Source organism: Choloepus didactylus, chromosome 20, assembly GCF_015220235.1.
Source record: "Choloepus didactylus isolate mChoDid1 chromosome 20, mChoDid1.pri, whole genome shotgun sequence".
NCBI lineage: Eukaryota > Metazoa > Chordata > Mammalia > Pilosa > Megalonychidae > Choloepus > Choloepus didactylus.
This window is the reverse complement of record NC_051326.1, coordinates 60,067,549-60,087,835: the sequence shown is the minus strand read 5'-3', so window position 1 is coordinate 60,087,835 and position 20,287 is coordinate 60,067,549. Positions and strand designations below refer to the sequence as shown.

The window sequence follows — 20,287 nt, the reverse complement described above, 5'->3', positions numbered from 1 at the left end:
ACAATGTAGATGGTCCAGACAAGAAACAGAAGACCTCAATAAAACAATCACAAGCAAAGAAATCCATTCAGTCATCAAAAACTTCCCACAATAAATGCCCAGGGCCAGAAGGCTTCATGGGGGAATTCTACCAAACTTTCCAAAAAGAACTGACACCAATCTTACTTAAACTCTTTCAAAACATTGAAGAAAATGGAACACTACCTAACTCATTTTCTGAAGCTAACATCAATTTAATACCAAAACCAGGTAAAAATGCTACCATAAAGGAAAACTACAGGCCAATCTCCCTCATGAATATAGACGCAAAAATTCTCAATAAAATGCTTGCAAATCGAATCCAAAGACACATTAAAAAAAATCATACACCATGACCAAGTGGGGTTCATTCCAGGCATACAAGGATGGTTCAACATAAGAAAATCAATCAATGTAATACAGTACATTAACAAATCAAAGCGGAAAAATCAAACGACCATCTCAATAGATGCTGAAAAGGCATTTGACAAAATCCAGCATCCTTTTTTGATAAAACACTTCAAAAGGTAGCAAGTGAAGGAAACTTCCTCAATATGATATAGGGCATATATGAAAAACCCACAGCCAGCATAGTACTCAATGGCGAGAAACTAAAAGCCTTCCCTATAAGATCAGGAACAAGACAAGGATGCCTGCTGTCACCACTGTTATTCAACATTGTGCTGGAAGTGCTAGCCAGAGCGAGCCAACAAAACAAAGAAATAAAAGGCATCCAAACTGGAAAGGAAGAAGTAAAACTGTCATTATTTGCAGATGATACGATCTTATACTTGGAAAACCCTGAGAAATCTACGACATGGCTACTTGAGCTAATAAACAAATATAGCACAGTAGAGGGATACAAAATTAATACATGTAAGTCAGTAATGTTCCTATACACTAGAAATGACCTAACTGAAGAGACACTCAAGAAAAAGATTCCATTCTCAATAGCAACTAAAAAAATCAAGTACCTAGGAATAAACTTAACCAAACATGTAAAGACCTATACATAGAAAATTACCTAACTTTACTAAAAGAAATAGAAGGGGATCTAAAAAGATGGAAAAATCTTCCGTGTTCATGGATAGGAAGGCTAAATGTCATTAAGATGTCAATTCTACCCAAACTCGTCTACAGATTCAATGCAATTCCAATCAAAATTCCAAAAACCTACTTCACAGACTTGGAAAAGCTAGTTATCAAATTTATTTGGAAGAGAAAGATGCCTTGAATTGCTAAAAGCATTCTAAAAAAGAAAAGCGAAGTGGGAAGACTTATACTTCCTGACTTGGAAGCTTACTGCAAAGCCACATTAGTCAGAACAGCATGATACTGGCAAAAAAACAGACATATTGATCAATGGAATCAAATTGAGAATTCAGAGATAGACCCCCAGATCTACAGTCAACTGATCTTTGATAAGGCCCCCAAAACCACTGATCTGGGACGTAACAGTCTCTTCAACAAACGGGGCTGGGAGAACTGGATTTCCATATCCAAAAGAATGAAAGAGGACCCCTACCTCACACCCCTTACAAAAATTAACTCAAAGTGAATTAAAGACCTCAATATAAGAGACAGCACCATAAAACTCCTAGAAGATAATGTAGGGAGTCATCTTCAAGACCTTGTTTTAGGAGGTCACTTCTTAGACCTTACACCCAAAGCACAAGCAACAAAAGAAAAAATAGATAAATGGGAACTCCTCAAAATTAAAAGCTTCTGTACCTCAAAGAAACTTGTCAAAAAAGTGGAGAGGCAGCCAAATCAATGGCTAAAAATATTTGGAAATCATGTATCTGACAAAAGACTGATATCTTGCACGTATAAAGAAATCCTACAACTCAATGACAATAGTACAGACAGCCCAATTATAAAATGGGCAAAAGATATGAAAAGACAGTTCTCTGAAGAAGAAATACAAACGGCTAAAAAACACATGAAAAAATGTTCATCTTCACTAGCTACTAGGGAGATGAAAATTAAGACCACAATGAGATATCATCTCACACAAATTAGATCAGCTGCCATTAAACAAACGGGAAACTACAAATGTTGGAGAGGATGTGGAGAAATTGGAAATCTTATTCAGTGCTGGTGGGACTGTATAATGGTACAGCCACTCTGGAAGACAGTCTGGCAGTTCCTTAGAAAACTAGATATAGAGTTACCCTTCGATCCAGCACTTTCACTTCTCAGTATATACCCAGAAGATTTGAAAGCAGTGACACGAACAAACATTTGCACACCAATGCTCATAGAAGCATTATTCATAATTGCCAAGAAATGGAAACAATCCAAATGCCCTTCAACAGATGAGTGGATAAACAAAATGTGGTATATACACACGATGGAATACTACGCGGTAGTAAGAAAGAACGAAGTCATGAAACATATGACAACATAGATGAAACTTGAAGACATAATGCTGAATGAAATAAGCCAGACACAAAAAGAGAGATATTGTATGTTACCACTAATGTGAACTCAGGAAAAGAGCAAAATAAATATTTTTTATTGTAGAATGTAGGGGACCTAGAGACATACAACAACTAGTGAAGGGGGAATGATAACCTAATAAGAACAGATAAGCTATTGAGGGTAATCTCAGTGTTATGGGAACGCTTAGGAATGCTTATGGTTGCAAACTTTCATGGATATGGTAGGATCATGTTGGAAGCAATGTAGTTATTTTAGGTTATATTCGTTTTTCTTATTCCTGTATTTTGTTAGGGTTTGTTAATTTTCTTGGGGTACAGTAGGGACATGTTGGAAGCAATACAGTTATTTTAGGTTATCTGTTTTTCTTAATCCCTTGTTTGGTTTTGTTTGAATTGTTTTTTTTCATTTGTTTGTTTTTTATGTTTTTTATAAAGTAAAAAAAAAAAGCTATTGCATTAAAAAATTAGTTTCAATGTAGTTATTTTAGGTTATTTGCTTTTTCTGATACCTTTGTTTGATTATGGTTTGTTCATTTTCTTGGGGTATGTTAGAAGCATGTTGGAAGTAATGTAGTCATTTTAGATAATTAGTTTTTCTTATTCTTTTGTTTGGATATGGTTTATTAATTTTCTTGGGGTATAGTAAGAACATGTTGGAAGCAAAGTAGTTACTTTAGATTATTTGTTTTTCTTATCCCTTCGCTTTGTTTTGTTTGAAATGTTGTGTTTTTTTGTTGCTGTTGTTTGCTTTAATTTTTTGATAAATAAAGTTAAAACAAAAAAAAAGTACTTACACAATATATCCACCCTGGAAGAGCACAATGCTACTAGATCCTGTTTTCACTGAGGATTTGTCAACATTCTTGTTACAATGATATTTCCCTCTAATGACCAATCTTCAAATAAACTGAAGCTCAGAACTAACTCAGTCTATCTGTCTATATCATATATATATATAATCAGAATATATGTAAAATCTCAACATAGTAATAAAAGTCCTTAAAAAAAACGTTATTAAAGCTCTTCAAGAGGAACAGGGAAAAATAATTAAATCAATGGAGAGATAAACCATGTTCATGGAAACACTAAACATTAAAAGGATGTTAAGCTTCCCTAATTTCAGTGCAAATGAAAGCAAATTATCAATAGGATATTTGCACAAATTATGTCCCAGGCTCTGAGCTAGATGCTTGGAATATATCCAAGAAAAGACTGGCTTCTGCTTAGTAGGTGTGCCAGTTCCAAGTATTATGTCCCCCCAGATGCCATTATCTTTGATGCAATCTTGTTGTGGGCAGATATATTAGTGTTGATTACATTGTAATTCTTTGAGTGTTTCCATGGAGATGCAACCCACCCAACTGTGGGTGATAACGCTGGATGATTTCCATGGAGATGTGGCCCCGCCCATTCAGCATGAGCCTTGATTAGTTTACTAGAGCACTATATAAGCTCAGACAGAAGGAGCGAGCTTGTTACAGCCAAGAGCAACACTTTGAAGAACGCACAGGAGCTGAGAGAGGAGCTGCAGATGAGAGACAGTTTGAAGACAGCCGTTGAAAGCAGACTTGCTCTGGAGAAGCTAAAGAGGACAAATGCCCCAAGAGCAACTAAGAGTGACATTTTTGAGGAGCTGAAGCCTAGAGAGGAACGTCTTGGGAGAAAGCCATTTTGAAACCAGAAGTCCAGAGAAGATGCCAGCCACGTGCCTTCCCAGCCAACAGAGGTTTTCCAGACACCGTTGGCCATCCTCCAGTGAAGGTACCCGATTGCTGATGTGTTACCTTGGACACTTTATGGCCTTAAGACTGTAACTGTGTAACCAAATAAACCCCCTTTTATAAAAGTCAATCCATTTCTGGTGTTTTGTATTCCAGCAGCATTAGCAAGCTAGAACAGTGGGGATCTCAAAAGGTCTTTAAGTTTTGTAAATATTTCAGCCAGATCATGAATATACGTGTTTGATTGTTTTCGTTTGTTTTGTTTTGACAACAGAAGGAAAAACACAAAACCCTAATAAAGGTTACCTACAGGACGGGGAACTGCGTGAGCCATGTGGGTAAAGAAAAAGCCACCAGCCATTCCATAAAACACCCCTCCCCCTTGCCCACCAGCTCTTTCTCAGAGCTGACTCTGTCCTGGGGGCTCAGAGCTGTTCCAAGTGCTTCCCCATTTGGATCACGCAGGGGCTGGATTAGCTCTCACAGAGCCTGCCCAGCACTAATATTCCAGGATTCTTTCTTCTACATATTCATTCCGTCTGTCATTAGGACCTATGATGCTGACCTATGGGGATCTAACTGGGAGCAAAGTCTGGCCTTGTGGAGTTTACAGTCTAGCTGGGGAGAGGGGATATCAAAGAAAATGTAAAAGTCACCACGGAGAAGTGGTAGCCAGGCTAGAAGAGGGCAGATTGGTAGATTGAAGGGCATGGGGGCAGGGAGAAGGTCAGGGAAGAGAGTCAGGGAGCTGTGTGGGAGGAGCAGGAGCCAACAGGGGTGAATTGAAGGATGGAGAGTGGAGAAGGTTTGCAATAGACATTGCAGGATGCGGGAGAGCGGTGGGCTGCCAAAGACACACAGTGGGCTGCCAGAGACACAGAGTAGGACTGCCAGGCAGTTTTGAGGAACCCAGAACAGTACAGAGCCTCAAGAGACATTCAATGGCTATTTGTTCAATGACTCAATGACATGCCATCCAAATAATCTTAATCTGATATTCCTGCACTAACAGAGAAGATAGGCTTGGGTAACTGTTTTTTTAAATGATATTTTGCTTCTCTTTAGAATGCCGAGAAGAATAGACTCACTTTCATCACTAAACAGTTGCCCACACCGAGACATGCGATCTTTGATCAGCCAACCGGTGGCCAACTTCAGGAGCCACGTGAGTAAAGAAAAAGCCACCAGCCGTTCCACAAAACAGGGAAAGCACTCAGGGGCAAGTGACAGTCACCATGTACTGTAGCCAAATGCCCAAGTGCCTGCAAAAATGCAGTATTTGGACCAGCACTGCAAAACAAGCTAAGGCACTGGGAAGGACTCAAACATTTAAATAAAAAAAAAAAAAAAAGGAGGGGGAGGACTTTTTTAAAGATGAAATTATTTGATTTCATATTACATGTAAAGAAAGAATAAATTAACAGAGGAAATAAATCAAAAATAAAGGGAAAGCTCCAGTAAGCAAAAGCTGCCTTCCAGCTACGTGGAAAAACACTCTAGAGCCCTGAGTAAATAAATAATAAAAGGATATGGAAACAATACACCTTGAAAACTCTTGTCCCGTCTCTGTTCTCCTGGCCAGAAGCAGTGCTGACAGGTTTCTGCTGCTGGGGTTACACACCCAGCTAGCATTTATTTATCTCACAACACTTGAGTTCTTTTCAAAGAAGCAGGTAGGACATTTCAAAGACCTGAAGTTGGTCTCCGTGTTTTAGTCATATATCCCATTATTTTACCCCAAGCTCCAGTATTAACTCCCAAGCCAGGGACATATTGGCCCCTAGAATAGACAAACACTAGAAATAAGAATTTTGGGGTCCTCAGAACACACCATTTTTGTTCTTCCCCCATAGGACAGCTCTTTAAAACATACTGATAAGGAAAAAGAAAACAATACAGTGATTTTTCATTCTTACCACACTCCAGCCCCTCCTGTTTTGTTTTTTTTTTTTAAATTAATTTATATAGGTCCTATCTGTTTCAAAATTATAGCCATAGCCTTGTTTGCTTACACATTTGCATATATTTTTTAAACACAGGCTTCAGCACCGTCACAAGCAACTTGGGTGACAAATAAGTACAGAAAAAAACATGAATGTTGATTGAAAAAAGCAAGAAGCAAACAAAAAAAGAAACCAAAGTAGAAACAACAATAGTCCAAGATCATAGATAGAATTTTAGAGCTAGAGAGGGGCTTTGGTGAACAAAAAAGAGATTAAAGGGAAGAGGTTAAAGGGCAGACCATAACTGATAGCAACAACAGTCTAGACAAAATGCTGCATAGCTGCTGTTTCTGCAGTGGGCATCAGAAGAATTCATGCTTCTAAGCCAGCATATCTTAAGAGGACAGTCTCACGCTCTGGTTTGTCGAGGCGCCCCGAGATGGGCAGCTTAGGGCAGCGGGGACCTCCGCGGCGCCTTGGGTCTCACCTCTGTGGTACAGAGCAGCCTACGAAAGGAGCTGACACCCTAGGTATCAAACTACCCGTAATTTCACCCTAGAAGGTGCTGACAACTTTTTCTTCGATGTTACTTTTTCATAGGACATATCCCGGGATTTAACGTTATTTTCCTCCCCTTAATTCTTCCCAGGAAGAGATGGTTGGTATCATCCCGTTTTACAGATCAGAAAACAAAAGGTTAGTTTTCTTTCTCAAAGACTGCAAGCTGCAAACTACATGCTGACTAGAGCTGCCTTTACGTGGTTAGTCCACCATCCCACATGTAGCAAAATGCTAGTAACAAAGGATTCTGGTTCTTCTTGGAAATCGGTAGGGGAATGGCAACAAGAACAGAGAGAACCCAACTTCCATCTAGCCCATAGTATCGACATGCAGATTAGAACTGCTAACTATGCATTTTCCACCAAAATTCATTAGAAAGGACAGTTGCGGCCATATATCACTGTTCCACTGGAAAGTGAAAAGAGCCAGTATCCACAGACTCTGCCCCTTTGGAACCCCCGAGGGAAGCAGTGCAAACAAGCAGTCCAAAGTCTGCGTCCTGGTGATGCAGTTGAGTCCCGGGGGCTCCCCAGATGTTTCCACGTCCACCACACTTCTATTTATTCCTTAATCTAGTGAAAATACTTGCTAAACAACAGTTTTTCATCTATAATTATTTTAAAACTACCTAATAGAAATAGAATGTGGGTTCTTAAAAGGTTATGTAACAGGTGACACTGCAGGGCTCCATCCCCCCTCAGAAGCCAAGAACTGGCAGTAACATCTTTCCCAAAGCTCCAGAAACAGTTAAACGATTGCAGTAACAGGATGAGTGTGGAATCAAGATAAAGCTACTTAGAAGAGGTAGGATTCTGTGGCACCCTGAACAGCCTGACCCCGTGCTCCCTGTGCAGATCCCAGTACAGGAGGTAGCACAGCAACCCTGGTGCATGTCCTGGGGGCAGTGTGTCTGGCCCAGTCGTCCGCTGGTGGCCTGAGGGCCTTGCTCTCCCAGAACCTGCCCTGCACGTAGAAGGCAAAGGCGGTTCACAGAGCTCTCCTCCAGAACGCCGTGGGAGAGAAGTGAAGTGGCCGCCTGGGGCAAGGGATTGCTGGCTGTAGGACACAGAGTGCAGTGCCAGGGACAGTAAGGAAATTGTTTCCTAAGGAAGAGGGGACATTCCTACCGTGTGTAAACAGAGGAATTCCGAGGCCCACACACACATGACCAAGACAAGCCACATGGGCTGAAAGGCGCAGGAAGGCCCCCATGCTTGGGCCTGGAGCTGGTCTTGAAACTAGATTAACCCTGAAAAGGTGCACCTGCACAGGTCAATCTTCAAAGACTAGGAAGGGTGTTTTCTTCCTTCCTTCTTTTTTTTTTTTTTATTAGGTCCCGTCATTCAAGGAAAGCTGTCATGACACTAGCCAGATACAAGCTTAAGAAACCAATGCCTCAGAATCTAAATTTCAGTGAAAAAACATTAAAATAGCAAAATGTCCAGGTTTCAGCAAAAGATTATAAAATACACAAAGATACCGGAAGCGATGGCCCAGGCAAAGGAGAAGACTACAGCATTAGAAACCATCAATGAGGAAGACCAAACCTGGGACACACCAGACAAAGACATTTTTAAAAATGGTCCTAAATATGCTCAAGTGGCTAAAGGAAAACACGGACAAAGAAAATGGAAATCGGGAAAATGACAGATGAACTCAAAGAGAATATCAATAAAGAGATAGAAATATGAAAAGGAACCAAACAGAGCTAATGGCCACAGTAACAGAAATTAAAAATTCCCTAGAAGGGTTCAACAGCAGACTGGAGCTGGCAGAAGAGTCAGTGAACTTCGAGATAAGACAATTGAAATTATCCAGTCGGAAGAGCAGAGACACGAACAGAGCCTAAGGAACCTGTGGGACACCATCAAACATACAAATATATTTCAGGAGTCTAGAAGAAGAAAGAAAGAGGCAGAGAGAATATTCAAAGAAATAATGTCTGGAAACTTCTCAAATTTAGTGCAAGACATGAATATATATCCAAGACACTCAAACTCCAAACAGAATAAACCCAAATATATCAAATCATGGCATATTATAATCAAACTGTCAAATGCCAAAGATGAAGAGAGAATTCTGAAAGCTGAAAGACAGACGTACAAGGGAGCCCCAATAGGACTAAATGCTGATTTCTCATTGGAAACCATGGAAGCAAGAAGGCAGGAGGATGACATATTTAAAGTGCTGAAAGCAAAAAATTGCCAACCAAGAATTCTGTCTCCAGCAAAACTGCTTTCAGAAATGAAGGAGAGATTAAGACATTCCCAGATGAACAAAAGCTGAGGGAGTTCATCACAAAAAAGAATTGAAGCCACATGAAGAAATAAAGATCTTCAGTGAGAGTAAAGAAATAGATAAATATAAATGCCAGTTCTACTGCATTTTTGGTCTGTAACTCCACTTTTTATTTCCAACAGGATCTAATAGGCAAATGCATAAAATGTAATGAGAAATCAGTGGTTTGGAACTCATAATGTATGAACATGTAATTTGTGACAAGAACTACATAAAGCTGCGGGGACAGAGGGGTATAGGAAGATAGTTTATATATATTATTGAAGTTAACCTGGTACCAAAGCAAAGGAGACTGTTATCAATTTAGGATGTTAAATTTAAGCCCCATGGTAACTACAAAGAAAATATTGGAGAATATGCAACCTTGTGGAGACCAAAATTAGAATACAGGTTATCAGGAGTAGGGACAGGGGGATGGGAAGTTAATGCTTAATGGGTCTAGGGTTTCTGTTTGGGAAGATGGAAAAGTTTAGTAATGGAAGGTGATGATGGATCCACAATGTTGTAAATATGATTAATCCCATTGAATGGAATGTTTGGGAGTGGTTGAGATGAGAACGTTTATGATGTATATGTGTTCCCACAAGTGAAAGAAAAAAAGAAAGAGCAACTAAAGAGACAATGACAATTAAATGCAATATATGATCCTGAATGGATCTAACAAGGGAGGAGAAAAGGCTTAAAGGGACATTATTAGGACATGTGAAAAATTTGGAATATGGACTGTAAACTTCGTATCAAGGTTAAACTTCCTGAACCTGATAACTACACTTAAAGTGGTTACGTAAGTGAATATCCTTTTTCTTAGGAAATGTACATGGCAGTAATAAGTGTTCAAGGAGCATGACATATACAACCTACACTCACTCAAGTGTTCAGTAAATGAATGGGGGTGTGGAGAGAAACTGATTCAACAAATGGGGCAAAATGTTAAAATTGGTGGATCTGGATATCTGAGGGGTTAGAGTTCTCTATACAGGGTGTGTATTATTTTTATAATTGTCTTGTAAGTTTGAAGGCAATTCCAAATAAAATGTTAAAAAAATAAACTGCCTAACAGATAAATTACGGCAAATCTGTACTACACTGGAATAGTTATTGGTAAGATGAAAAGTTCAAGATATGAAGGGAAAGCAAGTTCCAAAATAATACACATAATGTGATCTCATTTTTCTTAATATATGTATGCATAAATAATATTTACACATAAAAATATTGGATACAGAAATAGCAAAATCATAACAGCGGTAATCTCTGGCACAATTCTGGGTGATTTGTAGTTTCTTTTTCATGCTTTTCTATGTTATCCAAATGTTTTCCAATAACTATGTACCAGATTTGCAGTCATTTTTGAAGAAAATATAATGTAATTTCAAGATTCTAAAAAAATCCTTACACACTTTTGGTGGGAGTATAAATGGGAACAACTTCTTAGAGGGTTAATTTGTACAATTGGAAATGCAGGTAACTCTTTGACCCCACAATTCCACTCTTATTTATCTTTCTCCTACGGGTTTATAAAGAAGTATGAAAAAGGACAGTTATTACAGCACTGCTTATAACCACAAAAGTCTAGAGCAACTTAAATGTCCATCAATAGATACTTGGGATGGAATGTATGGTGAGTGAACAAAACCATATTAAAAAAAAATGGGTTGATTACAAAACCTCGAGGGCAATGTACTGAGTGGGGTGAGCCAGACACATTAGGACAGTTATTGCAGGGTCTCACTGATGGGAACTAGTTACAACATGTAAACTCATAGACATGAAATATAAGGTACCAAGATATAGGATGAGGCTTAAGAATGGGGAGTGGTTGCTTAGTATAGCAGAATGTTCAATTAGGATGAACTTAAATGTTTGGAAATGAACAGGGGTGTTGGTAGCAAGATGTGAGAATAACTAACAGCACCGAATGGTGTGTGAATGAGGTGGAAAGGGGAAGCTCAGAGTCATATATGTCACCAGAAGGAAAGCTGGAGGTCAAAAGATGGGAATGTATGAAACTGAATCCTATGGTGGGCAATGTCCATGATCAACTGTATTTGTACTAGAAATCGCTTCCATGAACCAGAACAAATGTATGACAATACAATTAGAAGTTAATAATAGAGGGGCATATAGGGAAGAACTATATACCTATTACAAACTATATACTACAGTTAGTAGTAGTTCAACATTTTTTCATAAACAGTAACAAATGTACTATATCAATACTACGAGTCAACAATTGAGGGGGTTGGTTAGGGATAGGGGAGGATTAGAGTTTCCTTTTCTTTTTTTCTTTTTTCATCTTTCACTTTATTTCTTGTCTGGAGTAATGAAAAGTTTCTAAAAATTGAACAAAAATTAAGTGTGATGGATGCACAGCTGTATGAGGGTACCCAGGGGCAAGTGATTGTACACTTTGGATCTTTGGATAATTGTATGGTATCTGAACAATCTCAATAAAAATGAAAAAAAAAAACAAAAAAAAATCTTATAGAGACCCCAAAATATAAAGCGGAAAAAATCTGCTTTTATTGAATAAATAAATTTGTATATTCAATTTTAATACTTGCTATGCCATAAGGTCTGGAAAAAAGAGCACAAATAAACTATGTTGGTTTAAAAAAGAAAAAAAAATGTCCATCAATAGAAACAAAGTTCAAATAAAGTATGTACATCTATTCAAAGTAATGCAGCCTGTAAAAAAGCATATGCAATTATGGATTGACGTGAAACCATCTCTACAATATATGATCAAGTGAAAAAAAACAAAGTACAGAACATCTGCTACCGTTGGTGTAAAATTATTTTTAAGAATAGTCATATTTACTTATATATGTTTAGGCTATGTCTAGAAGGCTCTAGAAACTGATAATAACATTGCCCCAAAAGGAGGGAAACGGGGGACCAGGAGGACAGGAAAGAGGTAGACAGGTGGGAGAAAAACAATTTTCACTGTACACATTTCCTTTCATGGTTTGAAGTTTTTACCATGTCATATATTACTAAAAGATAAAAAAAAAAAAATTTGTAAGCCTTGGAGGGAAAAAAACAAAACTAATTAAATTTTTCTAAGTTTTTCAGCACTTTCTTCTATTGTCGTCTTCATTTTGAAGGCAGCCACCTAAAAAATGCCGCCTCCAGCACACAAAACTCCCAAGCAGGTCCCTGCTGACCAGGCAGCCCCGGGCCTCTTCGAGCAGCTGATCAAGAGCCTACCCTGCCTCCTTCAGCTGACTCCTAGGACCGGGTTTAGACACGTTTGGGTTCGGCCATAGCAAGAACAGTGTTCTCTGACAACAACGTCAAGACTCACTTGTATGTAGTAAATAAGAAATATTTTACCTTTCAGCAAAAGTATCGAGTTTCCCCAACTCATCAGACAGACCAACGAGGGAATCCAGGGTTCCTACCTAGAAAGATCACAGGGCAGTTAGAAGGACACACACTTAGGGCTGAGAAGCCCCACTGCCATTCAAATAGTGGTGCAGGGAATTTGCAGCTTCCAGCTTGAGCTGGTTGCACTTGCTCGATGGCCAAACTGGAAACTGGAAAGATCTCTTAACAGAAACCAGTGGATTTTGGAGTGGGATCTTTCCCCCACCCAGGACAAACTGCCCTAGGAAGGAAGGGCTATTATGTCATGGCCTGATCTCAGCTCACTTTCTTCTTAGAATGGTGCTCTGCTATTTATGCGTTTAATCTCCACAGCTGAGAAAGAGACAGACCAGAAGGCAAGATGCAGAAGTTATCATTTCTAAAAGCCTTCTTTCTGCAAGGTACTCCACCAATCCCTTCCTCTGATGAACGGGAGAAGGCATTTCCTTCCCCTTCATCACTCATGGAGGTTCTTTTCAGATTAATTAGAATGATCTAGTTCTTAATGTGGAAATTACTACAATGTCAAATAGTATCCAAAGGTTTATTCCCAGAACCAGAAGGAAAAGGCTTGTGATCATGTGATCAACCACCAACCAGGCATTAAAAAATAATTGGGAAATCATGAGGCCTGGATGTCTCGAGTAAGTGAAGTTGCTTCTTTTCAAGCAACTTAACTGGATTTTAAGCCCCTTTGGGAAGGTGTCATGTCTTTTTTTCATCTTTGGATCCTCTGGAGACTAGCACAGTGGTAAGGGATAAATGATGAGTGGATTCTGAGTTTATCAATCTTGACACCATCTTTCACTAGACAAACAGGGGCAGGTCTGAAAGTCAGCAAGACCCAGGTCCAAACCCCAGTGCTCCCACTCACCATTTCTACCCCCCACTAGCAATCAAGGAACCTCCCTCAGCCTGCGTCCTGATCTATAACGTGGGAGCTGAGAAGATTCAAGATGAAGCATTTAAAGCGCTTGCTTGACAAATGCTAGCACTGTTTACTAGCACCACCACCCAACCAAGGAAGCTGACGGTACAGCTTTTCTGGCAAAGGTGCAAACTAAAGTTTGAAAGAGCATGGGGTGATAGGGCAAGCTGCTAGAAGAGACGTCTCTGGGTCACCAGCACCATCTCTCCAGCACCCACAGCGTACATCACAATGGAGCTAGCCAAAGAATGATTTACTTTCTTCTTCCCTGGGAAATCTACCATCTTTCTGCACTGCAAAATGTCTACTACTCTTTTTGGAGTTAAAAAAAATTTTTTTAAGTGTACATATTTTGCTCCTCTTTAAGATGTGTTTTATTTTAACTTTTTTCTCCACTACAAGAGCCCTCAGATTCTCCTGCATTACTCAAGCCTCTTTTGTGCCACCCACTCAATTATTCTCAAATCCCCTCCTTTCCCCTCTAGCAAAACCAAAAGGATCCTGGATTTCCTCCTCCCCCACCTCCAGATGAAGAGGACCCTGAAGGCTGAATCCTCCAAGCTTTCACATCTAAACTATAGTGTTGGTCTTCTGAGAAGTTGAAGACAAAACAGGAGGATCCCAAGGATGACTTAGGAGGATGCAAGTAGGTAAACACCTTTCCCACTTTGGGAAGCACTAGACACTGCTACCCACGACCTTCCCCCCTGCTCATTCTCCACGGTGGCTCCAAGTCTACCCGGACCACAATTAATTGGGGGCTATCGTGTGCAATCCCATCCAGTCCACAGACGCCTCTCCCCCACGCCCACTCTCCATCCTCAACCCCAGGCTAAGCCTCAGAGGTCCTGCCTTTGCCCTAATACCTTTTCCTTGTTTTCCCAGAGGACACTCCCTGAGACAGCAATTTCTGCTCCTTCCCCATCCCACCCCACTCCCACCTAACACCACCTTCCTCTTCCCAGGAATTTTACCTTGAAGTCGGGAATAGCAAATTTGGTATTATATGACAGGTTGGACTTGGAGGTTACTGTATTCATCCTCTCCAGAGCTTGCAGATTTTCCTTATCACCAGGAGCAGAGATTAACCAAAACTCTGACATGCTTCCAGTCTTCCTTTATCCAGTTACTGACAGAAGCAACACAAACATACACAAACATGAGAGGTGGGAAATAGCTCTACTTTTTCACCACCCCCTCATAAAGTAACCCACTCAAGGACCTGACACCTTTCCCATTCTTTGGCCTCTTTGCCCTTCCGGTTCAAGCTACAAGGACACCTTTTTGGGCAAAGCAAAGGGCGTGTCTACGATGGGCTTATCTCAATTTGGGACACCCTCAGGTCTTCATGAAGTGAAGGAGAGATTCCCAAGGATCCTCCATCCCCAGGGTGGTTCTGGCTGGTTTTAAGGAGGAGAAGGGGGGGAGGTGCGGGGCTCCTCTCCATTCCAGTGAAAGCCCCAAACCTGAGAGCATAAAATGGGGAATGATAAATTTTGAATCAATCTTTTCCTCTTTCCACAATGCATCTTCTGGGATGGTGGATGGGAGTGGAGAAAGGAAAGAGAAAAAGGAAGGGACTTTCACAACAGGCTGCAAAGGGCAAACTCCCGCTCTTAATTGACCAAACTTGAGATTGGTGCTAGCTTTAAAAAACAGACTTCAAAAGAAGGGATCGTTTTATTTCCCTTTTTTCTTTATTAAAGTCTTCCTTTCCACCGCACTGGGGACAACCACTTCGCAGTTACAGGGGCTGGCAAGCAGGTTCTGTTCAGCGCTTCTGATCCTCGAAGTCTAATCAGTTCTGCTCATTCAAACGTGTACGCTCCCACCCACACACCCTTCTCCCCTCAGCTTCTGCACATCCCTCCTTTCCACCGCCTCCCCAACGCGTCTCTGGATGGCGCGGGGGAAAAGCAGGCTAATAACCTCTTAAGAAAAAGAAATCCTTTATGGAAACTTTCCCTTTTCCACTCCCAATCTCACTCTAATCCAAAATAATCTTAGTTCCTCCTAACCCTGCGCGTACCAAACACAGTTCCTCTCGATCTTGACCGCTGATGGCCTCGGGACAGGCTGGCGCTTCTCAGAACCGGGGGAGATGCCGCCTATCCGGAGTCAGGTGGCGCACAGCCGAGGCGCAGGCTCTGCGCGCGCTGCCGGCGCCCCACGTCCCCAGCCCGGGAGTGGGGACAAGGAAGGCGCGTCTCGACGTGGAGGAGAAGCCGGGACGAAAAGGGATGCGGGTGGCGTCGCGCGGCCGCCCTCCCCCACCGTCTGGCGTCCTTACCCGGAGCGGCGGAGGCGCGGGCCGAGGTCGGCGCGGGGCACGACCCGGCTCCGGGCGCGGCGGGGCGCGGGGGCTTCCGCGGGCGGCGCGGGCGCGGCGGGGGGCGCTAGGCGGGCGCGCACGGCCGGCTCCCGGGAGGCGGCGGCTTCTGCGGCACCCGCACGCCCCGCCCGGTCACTTTATCCCGAGCCACCAAGGAGGCGGCCCGCCGGTCCCCGCCCGCGGGATATTTGCATATCGGGCCGCGCGGCCACCGCGCGCCTCCGGGCCTCGCGCCCGCCCCGGTCGGGGGACCGGGAGGCCGGGGGAGGCCGGGGCCAGGGGGCTGCGGCGCCTGGGATACCCGGGGATCCCGGGCTGGGGGCACCTGGCACGGAGCGAGCGGGAAAAGGTGGACGATTGCAGGGCAGGTTGGGGCAAAGGTGTCCTGGGCCCCTGCGAGCGTGGGCTGGGCCCTCCGCGGGGATTCTGGGGAGCACGGGACAGGGTCCCCAGGCCCACGATTTGGCAAAGCGGAACAAGACGTCAAGCCACCTAACTTGAGGCCAACCGAGAGGCAGGATTCCAGGCGTGGGACAACCCCGCCCACCACCCGTGCGTCCTCCTGCCCCTGCTCCGCGCCCGGGCCACCCCTACCCGCAGACGCTCGCTTTTTTAAACAGTGGCGGTGCACCGCATCTCGGGGGCATCACCGGTTTCCAGGTGTGCTCAAGTCTGGTGCGAAAAAGACAGGTCTAAACTATGGAGAGCAATGATCCAGGGTCCCATATGTTTTGGAACACACACCTGGGTAGAGGAACAAATCTTTTCTTGTGGATGTGGGGGTGAGCCTGCCCCAGGTTGCAACGGAAACCGTCGGCCGCCCTCCTCCTCCGTCTCACCCTAACCCCGACCCCCTTCCAAAATGTAGGAGACGTTCTGATCAGGGCTGAAAACGCACAATCGCCACGGGCGTTAAAGTTTATGGTACTAGTATCTTGATGTGACTTCGTGATCATTGTCGTTTGATATAAAGGGGGGGGGGCAGAAATTAACGCGTGAATGTTAAAAATGAAAGAAATCTTTGAGAATACGTTTTTCTGTAGAGAAAAGGAGGAAACTTCCGCATCCTTTTCTGTAAACAATGTTTGCAGTGGTTTCTGGGAAAGATTTTTTAAATCTCAGAATTATTCTTTGGGGGGTTTTGAAGAAGGTATTCGTTGTTTTCAGGAGAAAGGGCTTCCCCTGTTATATGAAACTAGCTATACTATCAACCTATTCTTGTACCTACCGTCTGATCTTTGGGAAAAGTGTTCAACATCATCCATAGGCTGTGTTGAGAAGCCCCAAATCCCTACTGTGGATTTGGAATTGACAGTTTGGAACTCCCAACACCTGCACTGTTTGCATCATTGTTATTGGGATACTTAAGTGCATTAGTCAGTCCTTGCGACATCTTCCTGAGGGAGGACACCTGAAACCCAGAGATGAAGAAACCCGGAAACCTGGTGCAGACAGGGAGGTGAAGTGGCTATTCCAGGGAAGAAGTGACCCGGTTGGACACTGAAACTGGGGTGGTCTCCAATCTTGGACTTCATCCAGTAATGCCATTTTTCTTAAAGCAGTTTTATTGAGGTATGTTCACATACCATAGAATCGATCCCAAAGTGTACAATCAATGGCTTTTAGCTATAATCACCGAGTTGTGCATTCATCACTGCAATCAATTTTAGAACATTTTCATTACACCAAAAAGAAAAACCCCATGCCCCTTAGCAGTCACCTCTCAATCCCTCTATCCTTCCCCAGCCTTACATAACCACTAATTTAATTCTGTCTCTATAGTTTTATTATATTTACTGGAATCATACACTATGTAGTACTTCGTGTCTGCTTTCTTTCACTGAGCATGGTGTTTTTTAATGATTATTATTTTTTTAGAGAAGTTGTAGGTTTACAGAAAAGTCATGTAAAAAATACAACATTCCCATATACACACACCCTCATTATTGGCACTTTGCATTAATGTGGGACACTTTTAACAACTGATGAAAGAATATTAAAATTTGCTGTTAGGTATAGTCCACAGTTTACATTAGGTGTTTTTTTCTCATATACCACCCTATTATTAACACTTTGTAATATTTTTGTGCATTTGTTATAATTCATGAAAGAATGTTCTTATATGTGTACTATTAACCACAGTCCATCATCTACAACAGGGTTCGCTGTGTTATGAAATCCCATGTTTTATCCTCTAACTTACCTTCTAGTAACATACAGCACCCAAAACTTCCCCTTTCAACCATATTCACATACATAATTCAGCGCTGTTAATTCACTTACAATAATGTGCTACCATCACCACCATCCATTTCCAAACATTTACAATCAACCTAAATAGAAATCCTGCACAAAGTAAGCATCTGCTCTCCATTCTCTACCCCCATTCTATTTCCTGGTAACCTATATTCTAGATTGTAACTCAATGAGTTTGCTTATTATAATTAGTTCCTATCATTGAGATGATCCAATATTTGTCCTTTGGAGTCTGGCTTATTTCACTCAACATAATGTCCTCCAGGTTCATCCATATTGTCACATGCATCAGGACTTCATTCCTTCTTCAACTGAATAATATTCCATCATTTGTATATAACACATTTTGCTTATCCATTCATCGGTTGATGGACCAGTATTGCCATTTTATCCAGCCAGAGAAAACACAATCGTGGAGCTGGGTGTAGAGCTCATTGTACCCACAAGTGTAGGGTGCCCACACAAGTTGTGTGAACTGCCCAGTGTCACACAACTGGTTAATAGCAGAGCTAGTTAGAACTAGGGCCTCAGATTACTAGTCCTGCCACCTTCCTGCCCACTGCTCCCAGCAAGCCTGCAGGACCAGATCAGAACTTGGCTTTCAATTCGTCTACTTTTTCCTAGCCTTCAAACTTCAGGACCTGGCTTCTCAGAGACTGGGCAACATAGTAGTGTCCTCGCCTTGCTTATGTCACGTTGCTTTCTATAATCATGCTTTCCTCCAACTTTTTTCATGAAATAAAAGAAGAATCAGAAATAAATTACTCCTGAACATCTGATTACGGAAACAATAAGTGTTCTTTGTCTGCGGTGTATCTTGTCTTCCTCAAAATCTCCCTATGAGAGATCTAAAATCTTTCTGATCTTTCACATCTTAAGTTTCTTGTTAAATATTTGGATTCATAATAGTTGATGACTGCTACAAGGGTAGCTTCACTTTTTCATTTACCTTTTCTTATGGCCTATAAAAGTAATATCATGCTTTTTTACAGATAATTAGGAAAATACAGATAAGTATAAAGTAGAAATCATCTGTAATTCCATGATCTGAAAACAATGACTGTTAACGTGCAAATACTCTGTCACTTTTTAATGCATAGGCATACATATGCATGGATATTTTGCACAGTTGAGATTGTATCATACATTAAGTTTTGCATTCTGCTGTTGATTGCTTTTTAGAGTTAAAAAATTATCAAGTATATCTTATCAGTAAAGGATAGTCCAATGTCATCAACAATTTACCACAGCTCAGAACCTGATTTCAAAGCCAAGCAAAGACCTTGTTGGACAACTTACACCTTGCAAAAAAGAGAGAGAGAGACATGGACAAAGAGAGAGAGACAAAAATAATACTACCTTGCCCGAGGGGTTTTAATTTGCAGTTCTCAAAGGCAACCACATGTGTCCTTATCAGTTTTGAACTGATCAATCTTTAACAATCTTTAATTGATCAATCTAAATTTAGCATAGATTAACAGGGTAAACCAAAAGTTGTAGTGCCAAATCCTTCTGTATTAGGTGAATATAAAACAACATCCCCACTTTATAATGAAAGCAGTTGCCTCTACACATCAGCCCAAAGCAGCCTTAAACAACCTGTTTCCAATGGCCACCACCATCACATATACCCAGTGGCTCCAAAATTTGCCCATCTGATACTAAATTATGGCCAGTTTATGTGCCTTGACCACTGTTTTTAAAATATTCCACAAGTTATGAAAAAGGCTTCATTTACACAACCCTGAAACAACCCAGTCATAAGGCACACAATCTTTTCCTGGGAATAAAGGTTAAGAAGGAAATGCCATGAGCCTTGAATCATTTCTAGCTTATTAAGAGTTTGGCTTTGGCTAGATATTCCAGAAGTGTCTCTGCACTTGGCACTAGTCATGCGTTGAGTCAAAGAAGTCTGCACCAGAGGTGACAGTCCTATCAGGTTTTGGAACCAGAAGGACTAGGTTGGCCTCAGCTGCTCCCTGGTGCATTGTTTGGATCCTTTAACTATTATTTCACAGAGGCAGCTATCAATGGGATCTCTTTCCAAATTAGCACCAACACACATTTGCACCGACAGCCGGCTCAGGTGGATTTTTCTAGGCTTTACTGAGAAGAAACTAGGGTAGTCTTTCTAGAGGGACAGCTCTAAAGTGGAGAAAAATGGAATCGTCCCTTGAGAATCAGTGCCTGTGGTAGGAACAGATTAGGCTTTAGAATCAGATAATCAGATAAGCAGCTTAATCTTGCTGAGCCTGAGGTTGCACACGTGAAAAAAGGGGGACAGTTAGGCCCACTTTTTAGGTTTGTTATGAGAGAGAATAGAATATGAAGCACCCAGCAACTCATGCTTGGTAAACTTTCCATGGTAGATTGAATCATGTCCCCTCAAAGTCCAAATGATGTGAGCTCATTTGCAA

General features: G+C 41.6%; 1 protein-coding gene across 4 annotated transcripts in view; it reads right to left on the bottom strand.

Moving 5' to 3' along the window:
- Positions 1-15,941, bottom strand: part of ATP6V1C2 (ATPase H+ transporting V1 subunit C2) — a 63,394-nt gene extending 47,453 nt beyond the window's left edge. Inside the window, exons 1-3 of one of the 4 annotated variants that reach the window (XM_037812580.1) lie at positions 15,312-15,941; positions 14,257-14,411; positions 12,322-12,389 (exon numbers count right to left, since the gene is read on the bottom strand). In XM_037812580.1, the coding sequence (XP_037668508.1) occupies positions 12,322-12,389; positions 14,257-14,385 (197 nt within the window). In that variant the 5' untranslated portion in view covers positions 14,386-14,411; positions 15,312-15,941. The remainder of the gene's footprint in view (positions 1-12,321; positions 12,390-14,256; positions 14,412-15,311) is intronic. The other 3 variants (XM_037812582.1, XM_037812581.1, XM_037812583.1) reach the window with 3 other exon arrangements.
- Between the last annotated feature and the right edge of the window lie 4,346 nt (positions 15,942-20,287).